General features: G+C 29.0%; 1 protein-coding gene and 1 non-coding gene across 2 annotated transcripts; one reads left to right on the top strand and one right to left on the bottom strand.

Annotated features, from left to right (window-relative positions):
- Positions 1-2,893: 2,893 nt before the first annotated feature.
- On the bottom strand, positions 2,894-7,910 carry LOC123293495 (cilia- and flagella-associated protein 36). The gene is made up of 6 exons (XM_044874342.1): positions 7,780-7,910; positions 7,533-7,711; positions 5,759-5,985; positions 4,836-4,984; positions 4,343-4,476; positions 2,894-3,511 (listed from the first exon to the last, which is right to left on the bottom strand). Exons 1-6 carry the CDS (start codon positions 7,883-7,885, stop codon positions 3,245-3,247), a joined length of 1,062 nt encoding a protein of 353 aa, XP_044730277.1. The 5' UTR covers positions 7,886-7,910; the 3' UTR covers positions 2,894-3,244.
- A 1,513-nt stretch (positions 7,911-9,423) lies between these two features.
- Positions 9,424-9,497, top strand: Trnat-agu. The gene has a single exon. It is a non-coding gene; the product is annotated as a tRNA-Thr (tRNA).
- Positions 9,498-10,473: the final 976 nt, after the last annotated feature.

Here is a 10,473-nt window from a genome sequence, read left to right on the forward strand (position 1 = left end):
ATTACTTATATATTTGTTTAATGTATGTATTTTTATTTTGAAAACATTTAAGACACAATACAAATTTTTTAAATTCAGTCATATTATCTCAATTTATAATTGGGTATGACTGATACTGAATTCCATTGTCGATCTTCTTGCGAAACGTCGTTTTATATGAAATGTATGGCAATACATAGAAGTGACGTCATTTCTAAGTATCGCTCTCTTTGTTTAAATAATATTTTAATTTTTATATTTTATGTATTTTTCTGAGATTTTCATAAACCATCTTCATTCTCCTGTACATGAAGTAAAATTCTTCACTTGGGCTGATAATAAAAATAAATAATTTATCTATCATCCCCATTGTTAAGAGGGTATTCATAACAACGGCCAATCAATAACAAAGACGGAAATAGATCCCTTTGCTGTTTTTTTTATTTAGAATAAGAGATCCATCTAGTGGATTCTCGATAACAAATAATGCGATCTGTCTATCACAACTTTTTGCCTGCTTAAAACACCTGGTTTAAGTTTGCCAAATGCAGGCTTTCTATGTCTTAAATGTTCTCAAAATTTTTAGAAAAAACGAAACATCTTGAATAATTTATAATTCAGAATATATTTTATCCATCTACTGATAAACTATATACCTATTAATTTTTATTTAACAATTCATGTTTGTGAAAATTTTTCATTTATGAAAGATTCTTTCATGGAAGTAGCTGCCATTTTTTTCCTTACTTTGTGTTATTTGTAAATGACAATATTCTTATTGATTATTAATGCCGAAAATAAAGTATTTGTCAACTTAACCTGCTAGAATTAGTTGCAAACGTCAAAATTCTTAGGCTATCAGATTTATCATTAAAAACTTTAATATCTTCGATCTTAGAAAATAGCCAATCATAGAGAAATAGTAATTATGCTTTTTTAGGCCCTCGTGTCCTATATCCTTAATTTATTCCATTTCTGCTCGGTTCCTAGGCAGCTACCTTTGTTTTCATAGGTGCAAATACAGCATACATTTTAAAACATCTTTGTAACTCATAAAAAGGGAAATTAGACTTGCCTTTAAGCAGTTGGAACCCTAGGCAGCTACTTAGTTTGCCAAGGTATAAATTCGGCGCTGATAATAACTTTGCGCTATCTTCGTAAGCATATATTCTATATACTAAATATGTCTATGTAAATTTTTTTTTAATTTCCTGTAAATTTTTTTTATATAATTGTATAATTAATTAAATCTTCTTTTCCTAATTAGAATTTTTTTAATGAAAATGTGCATTTCCATTTATAGACAAGAACAACACTAAATTTTGTATGTATAATGAGAATAAATTATATAATAATGATGTAATACACACCTTTAAGAAAAACCATCTCCCCCACTACCATTACCAACCAATCAGCCCCTTCAATTGTATCTACAGAGTGCTCAACAAAAATGTTACGCTTGAAATTTATGCTAAAATTAGATTGTATATGTGTCGTTGTAAAATTGTAACTTTTCTTCTAAAAAAATTCCAAAAACTACTCCAACCCGTACTAACTCAACCCAATATAGTTAGATGGATTTAGTTAATAAAGGTTGGGATTGGTACTTCGTGTGTAATCGTATTACATTTGAACTACGACATGCATACACGTAGAGGTATGAAATTTGTTTTAATCTAAATTTGACTTTTTCTTCTAAATTAAACAAATGCCAAATATATTATTTAAAAATTATTTTTATTAACCTTTAAAATACAATAATGTTTAAAATAATTAAAATTTAATATCAATTTTTAATTTTCTCTTAAATTGAGAACGAAAAAAGCATTGTCGATGAAATTGATTAGACTTTTATAAATTAATCAATATCTAAATAATTTAAAGATTGCGCTTTCGAATACTCAAAATAGAGACAGTTTTTAATGCGAAATTTTTTGCGATTCTAGGTGTTCGATAATCCAGGGGTCCTAAAAAAACCTCATGCTCGAAACTGAGTTAAAATTTAACTATTAGGACGTTATAGTTTATAAAAGAACAAACTACTTGTTCGAAACATTTTCCCGTAAACATGATAAATTCGGCGGAAAATGTTTCAAAGAACAGTCGTTTTTTATTTTATAAAGAATAACGTAATATAAATTTTCCTTCATTTTTACCAGTTCGAAAAAGGGCTTTTATATAACCTGGCCGCATAAAATTTCACATTTTATGCGCATTAAATTTCGCAAAATTTTGAGTCGAATTTTAGTTATAACGGTTAACAACACATATTAGTTATATTGTTGGGAAGGTTATAAAAGATTTATAACAACATAGAAAAATGTCGTGATTTTATTTTGGAAAAGAGGAACATTTTTGGTGGCCGCCTGTATGTTATATTATACATAATATATATAAAATATATGACTGTAATCATAGATTAACAAAATAATCATTGTTCGATTTACCTTTTGATTAAAACGGATAATGCAAATAATTGTAAAATATAAGTCTATGGTTTACGTTATATATTATAAAATTGTTTTGTAGTTACGTTTAAAGAAAATAAAATAAAAATTAATGATGTGAGATTACAGTGAAATTGAATGATTGTGAAAAAATGGATGAAATTGTATAAGCTATTAAAAATAATTAAATAAAAATACAATAAAATGTATTTATGATTAAAAACAAATTTCAATTTTTTTTTAAATTATAAGAATTACCTGTGCAATCTTAGGATTGTTTTTAGAGGAAATTTTCAAGAAAACATTTGAAACGATGACATTTTCTTCATGGAATTAAAGACCCTCAGTCTAGAAGGCATCCAAAGTATCGAGAAGATGGAGTATTCCAATGTACTCTTCTCCCCATGTCTATTTAATGAATTTTTTGAACAATTTGTTGAAATATCAAATATTTACACAAGTATCAAGTTTGCGCTGAAAACTTTAATGGTCTTTGTGGTTTTAAAAATAATTAAAACATTTTTGAAATTGCACAAAAAATATTTTCTTTATTAATTAAACATTAGGTGTGCTGGACCGATAACACGTGGGTATCAGCGGTAAGTTTAACCCGCATTATATGGAATTTGTTTCTGATTGTATTGTGAATTTATATCCGTATAATACGAGCTTTACTTGAACAAACGCCCGTATTAACATTGTTAATTATATATTAAATAATATTTCATATTTAATCAACTGAAAATGAATTATAAAATTAGTGATATCCAAAAAAACTAAAATCTATTACCAAAAAACTTAAAGAACTGTATTATAAATTAATCTTTATGACTGACAACTTCAGTACGAAGTCGTTCAGCTAATGCTCGTCGTATTTGTAATGATTGTGTATCAATTTTACTACCAACACTTGTAGCCAAAACTGCTTCAGCAACTTTAGCTGATTTTGGACGTTTCTCTTTACTGGTCTCGCCATCTAAACTTGTTTTTAATTGTTTTTCACGTGCTTGTTTTTTTAGTGCTACCAATTTATCACGTTGTGCTTTTAAATATTCCTGTCGTTTTTTTAATTCCAACTCGTCGATCTGTCAAATTAAAACAACAAAACTACTTTACATTTGAAATCTATTGAAGAAACTTAGGTATACCGAAACTTATTGGTCCTAGGCCATACAACGAAAACTTAAAAATCTTTAAAAAAAAAAAAGCTAGTACTACCATTGATCTCACCAGAAGTAGTATTTATAACGGTTCCGCATGCACCAGAAGAGATTAGTTTATGCATTATCTTAACAGGTAAGTATACCTATCTCTTGAAAATTGTCATAGAAAAATATAACCTTGCAGAACCATTGTTAAAGAAGATTGATTACAAAATAACTACTACTACCTATCTATTGATAAGAGGGGGGGGGGTAGTGGAGGTCAGTGATTAAGAAGCATCAATAGCGTTGCTTACATTTACTATTCTATTTAGAAGTGAATATAATATTATACACATATTATCTACTAATTTATTCTTTACATTTATTTCAATTATTAATAACATTCTTTACATTTATTTCCATTATTAATCATTTACATGAATTTGATTTTAAGTTGTATTTAATGGCATAAAGTATACAGACCACGAGTCCTTTGCAACTTGCATTGGCAGTGGAAAATAATGTGTATAAAGATCTATAGGTTTGAAATTATTCAGCAAAGTATTAATACATTTTAAGGTGGACAAATTTTAAAATTTTTTTGTGGGTCCTGAAGAGAATATATTTTAACAATATTCATAATACAGCTCACAGAAATGCTCATCTAAATTTGAAGAATAACCAATATTCGTTGATAGATTTTTAATTCATGCACTATTTTTAAAGCGCCGTGAATACACAACAAACGGACAAAATTTTGTTTTTTCTTACTTTTTTAAACTTAATTGTGTTGTCAGGAAGTGGTACTGCTGTAGTTGTTTGTGGTGGAGTTGTTGGCTCATTATTTGCTTCTTCAGATTCAATTGGCGATGGAGGTTTTTCTGTTGTATAATTTGAGGCTGATTCTGAGGAAAAATTTAATATTCAAGGCAAATGAAAGTATTCAAGTATCTATACATAGGCATGGTTCGTCCGGTGGCAGAAGAAAGTAATACCTTAAGGTAACCTTTTAAACAAGTTGATATTTAAGGACTGTTTTAAAATAAACTTTATCAAAAATTATAAGCAATTTGTACATATTGATAAGTATAGTTAAAACACTCATTTTGTAACATGTTAGCTTTTTGCAAACCAACTGACTCTAGATCAGTTTAATATCCAGTTAAACTGGGATTTTACACTGAAAAAATTAAAACAATTTTTTCGCAGTAATCAAAACAAACAATTCGAACCTTATAAAAAGTTAACTTGTATTATAAAATACCTGCAATAGCTGACTCTAATGCACTATCAAGCTCCTGTTTCTTAATATTTAATTCAATTTGTAAATTCTTTTCAAAATCTGTAGATATTTGATTCAATTCTTCATCGTTAATATTTGGTTGTGATTCTCGTTGTTCTGCAGCTACTTGTCTAGATAAAAAACATAATAGTTCAGTAACAGAAACGCTGCGTTGGAACTAGGATCATTGGCGCACAAGACGAGATTCCGATTTAGCGCCCTTTTAATATTAATAAATATACGCATTGCAATGAGTATATTTACGCTTACAATGTGCTAGACAAATGGAGGGTTTGAGTCCTAGACGCTAGTTTCAGCTAGCTTCATTTCTGAAATGCCGAAACTAATTTCTGGCTAGTCCTGCAGCCAGAAATTAGTTTCGGCATTTCAGAATTGCTTTAGAAAAATCATTCTTTAATTTTAGGGATAATCAATCAACAATCGTAGCAGAGTGGCCGTAGTAGAAGATGGTTTTTCTAAAATAAATCCCGATTTCTGCTGATGCATGGGCTAAGAGCTAATAAATATTTTACAATCAAAAGTCGAAAAACACATTTTTTAATTTAACCTTCCTTTTGTTAAAAATCTAAAAAATCCACAAATAATATATTCTTGTAGATGATGTAAAGTTTTGACAAGAAAATTCTAATAGGCCTTTTCATCGATTTGCTTTTGTTTCGGACAGTTGTTTGTCAAAAAACTATTCAATCTAAGAAAATCTAATTTATTTTATCTTTATCAAACAGCGCTTTTTGACTAGGATAGAAAATATGTGATATATCTTTACTTGATTGAAATCTGTCCGAAACAAAAAAGAATCATTTTGTAAATGCTAAGTCCTATTGCGATCACCTCAAACCGGAGGATTGGGGGGAGGGGGTCCATAGTAACATAAAACAACGTACTTTTTAATTTCGTTTAAGATGAATGTGTTTTCGGCATCATCGATTTCATTTGTGTCAGCTGTTGTTGTATTAATTAATGCTTCTGATTTAAATAAATTATCAAATGTTAGCCCATGTTTTGTTTTTATCAATTCTAAAGCCTGTAATTGTAATTCAATATTTTTCTGACACATCATTCGTACAAACACATTGTAATCATTTGCTGCCCATATTTGTTCGAATAAATTCTGAAATATTAAAAAAAAATTATTAAGATCTATTCAAAATTTCCGAAATAACTATTATATTAGGTTTGGTTTCTTTATTTCGACTTTTCTATGTCTGAAAGACGCTTGGCGCATATGCTCCAATCGTATACAAGGAATTAATGATACTCGGATAATACAATGTACCTAATTTGAATGAAATATTTATCCCTTGTAAATATCCTGTTTATTTCCAGAATACTCAACCGGCATTATAACGTTTGATTGGTCTGATGAATAGTGTTTTTAAATTATGAAAAGAAAATCCAAACATAAGATAATCACTGTGTGAAATGTCCAAACATTAAAAAAATCATTGTGGTCTCGATATTTACAGCGTGCAATGATTGTGGAATTAAGATTAAAGTGCAGTAAATTCCTAATTACCTATGCGGTAGTGAGTGCATATCTAGATACACACTATAAATTTAGTTTATGCTATAAAAAATTATACTATATGTAAGCGTGCAAACACCGTGCAAAGATTGTATAAATTACGTGTAAAATCAACTCTCCTTTTATATATATATATATATATATATATATATATATATATATATATACAGTAGAACTCCAATTATCCGAACTCCGACTATCCGAATCGCCGATTATCCGAATCACTTTCAGAAAAAAATTTGTCCAAAAAAAGTCTAAGTGCGCTATTATTCTTCCCCCCGCGAAGCCAGTGTTTGCGCGTTCGCTCACTATTGTCCTTCCCTCCGCGAAGTCAGTGTAGGCACAACACGTGGTATGAATTACATATTTAAAACATGTGAAAATATCATGTTTCTTTCATTTAATTCAATAAAAAAATAGTGCAATATCAAAACGTAGCTTTTTTTCTCTCCAATGGCAATTGTTTTAAAAAAAATCCGATTATTCGAATATTTGATTATCCGAATGGGTCCCGGTCCCCATTAATTCGGATAATTGGAGTTCTACTGTATATATATATATATATATATATATATATATATATATATATATATATATATATCCTATAAAATTCTCAACGACGTAAATTCGCATGAAAAAAAATCCCCAAAGCCACAAGTCAAAGAAATACAAAATGCAAGGTTTTAAGATTAAAAACCCGATTAACCTGCGACGCGACGGAAATTGCAATAAAAGCAATAAATTTAAACAGCGACGAAATCATCAAAAGACTATTATAATTATATATAAAGAACATTTTAATTATTTGTCAATACTATGCTAAACAAAAAGATTCAAAAACAGACAAAAAAAATTTTTAAAACGCCATTAAATATAAAAAAAAAAATATTAATTAAATAGCTGTTTAAAAAATCAAACTGCAAAATCCAATTAAGCTCGCGTTGAATAAAAAATTAAGTATTTAAAAAAAAAACAGGATTCCGATAACTCATCAGTTAGACTAACTTGATTTAAAAAGAAAAAATTTTAGGGAGCGACGGTAATCGTAATAAAACTAATACAGCAATGAAATCAGCACATTTTTTCCAATACTTTACTGAAGCTGTTCTGTACATTTTAAGTAAAAGACTTACCTTATGAAACTGTACCGGTAATTCACTTGTATACTGTTTACTACAAGCGGTTTCAAATTGTTCTGGGGTAATACCAATATCTTCCATATATGTGCCTAACATTAAATCAACTAAGTTTTGAAACTCTTCAAAAACAATTTTATATTCCAGATTATTCTGATCATTACTTAATTCAAATACTAGAAAAAAAAATGTCGGTCAATTAAAAATGTCGAAAACTATATGCCGACTCATTTTCGATATTTACTTAATGATTTTTCTTCAATAAATGATTTTAACGGTGCTGTCCATACAGGACCATTTAAAAAACAAACTAACGAATCAAATATCCATGAACTATCATCTGTATCCATTTTTGTAAACCGATGAGATTTATGATTCCCAATTTTTAATGCACAAAAAAAACAACAATTATTCTGGTAATATTTGTTATCGGTAAACAATATTGGTCTATCGTATAGTATCGAATGTCGATGGACGATGGTTTCTTCGTGCTTTTGACCAATAGAACATATTAATGGATTTTTTAATCAACATACCAGCACATGAAGGGGCTGCGGTATTTTCAAATATACAAACACAATGGTTGCCATAGGATACCGACAATAACATGTTAATTTCTTGGTAAATGGTGCAGTACTTTTGAATAATATAAGGGTTGAATCCTACATACTTCAATTATTATTGTAAATATTTATTAATTTGAAATTATTTTGCAATTTATTGAATGATAGATATTCAAATTAGCCAAATAAATTATCCACAAATAGAACAATATTTATGTATAGATGTACTAGTGTAAATAATGCTATTTTAGTTGATCTTATCAAATTTTGAAATATAGGAAGTATGATATGGGAATCTTTACAAATTGTTTAAACTGTACCAAATATTCCTGTTATTATTGTTATCTGATTTGACGAAATTAGCGAGAATCGAATATTCGCCCTATTATGTTTAGTATGTATATTCAGTATGTTTGCGTATTCAGTATTCATAAAATGCCCGGAAATGAACAATTAACTCGAGAAAATCACTTCGTTTCGAAAATGTTCAGCATTTGAAGATACTGACTGATATCAAGGGACAATAAAATCACAAATTACTTTTGGAATTTTGGACAAAATATGACTACGGGATAATGACAAATCATAAAGTATGATTTCATTCTTTTCTCTTGCTCTTTTCGAGCATTCAATGATTCAATGGCTATAATTTTAATCTCCCTCCTGTATCCATTTATTTATCTCTCCGCATACAAATAAATCTTGAACCTGCAATAACTTAATATATGGTTTCTCAGTATAATTTCCTACATAATATCCTATATGCAGTGATAACGGTAGGTATCAAATTTATTTTCTCTCTCCTGACAATGCCATGATATTCTAACAAAAAAATTGAACTTAGTATTTTCGCATGATGAAGTGTAAAAATATAGAGAGACTTAACATCGAGAGTCGAGTTTATAAATCCAGCTCTGCCACAACAACTTAATTGTTAAAATAAAAAGGTCATATTTTCATTATGGAATGAAGAATCTAAATAAAACAGTATAATTAACAATTTAGGTAATTCGTGCTTGTTTATACATTATACAAATAAAGCTAAATGTTATTCTCTAAAGACAAATAAATAAAATTTTGTTGTAATATATACCTACATTTAATTGCCATTGTTGTTATTTAGATTTTAATTATTACATATACAAAATTTTCATGCAAAGTAATGAATTTAAATTATGCTATGACCTTTTTGGGTACATTATAATATCAAGTTCATGGTCGAATATTTAGAGCTTTTGTTAAATAAGTATATTAACGATAAATGATAAGTTATTAGAGCTTTTATATAGCAGTATATGATGCGTTTTAAGTATTGAAAATTCAACGGCGCCGTGGCTTAGTTGGTTAAAGCGCCTGTCTAGTAAACAGGAGATCGTGAGTTCGAATCTCGCCGGGGCCTAAGATATATTTTTTTTAAATCACAATATTATAAAATATTTATTAATTACTAGCTGTTACCTGGCGCTTCGCTGGACGATTTCGATAAATACTGAATGGATTTTAATGAAACTTTACAATAATACAACTAATACATCCGAATAACACATACTATATATTATTATAATGGACTATATATTATAATGGTGAAAAAATTTTCTTATAATATATAGAAGATTTATATTTATTTGCAATTAAATGTGATCGCAAGTTTTTCAAATTAAGCCCCCCATAAATACGCTAATAATATAGCTGTATTCACTTTCACGCCATATTGAATACAGTTACAACTTCGAAAATTGAAGGAAAAGTGTCGCTAAATGCGTGGTGAGAGTACAAGAAACATGAGAGTGCAAAAACTAATTAAAATGACGCCCTTCAACTCGCTTCCCTTCAAAAATTGAACATACACAAATTTTTTTGGATCTTTCTTTACAAAATTTGTATCAAGAAAACCATAAGAAACAAGTGAAAACAAACAATTGACTGAGTTAATTGTTGAAATACCATGCATAGTCAGTGTTGATTTCTTTATCACATAACACATACAAACATGTGGCACATACATAACTGATAATCAAGTATAGTACATATTATAAAATTTCCGCCTAATTGGCGCCCTCACGGGTAAACAGTGATGTTTACGAAAAAATGTTTCAAACAAAAGTTGTTTAATTTTTGATAAGGAACATTTTTTACATTTAAACTTTTGTTCTATCTGTAACGGTTTACAAGATGGGTCCTACGGACCCAGGACCCAATTGACCTATGATGCTCATTTACGAACTTAACCTAAGTTTTTACGTCCTGAGTACGCTGTAAAAATTTCAGCTCGATATCTTTTTTCGTTTTTTTCGTGTCCACAGACGGACGGACGGACGGACGGACAACCGGAAATGGACTAATTAGGTGATTTTATGAACACCTATGACAAAATT

This window comes from Chrysoperla carnea, chromosome 2 (genome assembly GCF_905475395.1).
Source record: "Chrysoperla carnea chromosome 2, inChrCarn1.1, whole genome shotgun sequence".
Lineage (NCBI taxonomy): Eukaryota > Metazoa > Arthropoda > Insecta > Neuroptera > Chrysopidae > Chrysoperla > Chrysoperla carnea.

Coding starts and splice junctions, on each gene's coding strand:
- LOC123293495 (XM_044874342.1), bottom strand. CDS start 7,885: ATGGATACAGATGATAGTTCATGGATATTTGATTCGTTAGTTTGTTTT. Junction 4,477..4,835: donor ATTAGAGTCAGCTATTGCAG/GTATTTTATAAT, acceptor ATTTTTCCTCAG/AATCAGCCTCAAATTATACA. Junction 3,512..4,342: donor ACACAATTAAGTTTAAAAAA/GTAAGAAAAAAC, acceptor TTAATTTGACAG/ATCGACGAGTTGGAATTAAA.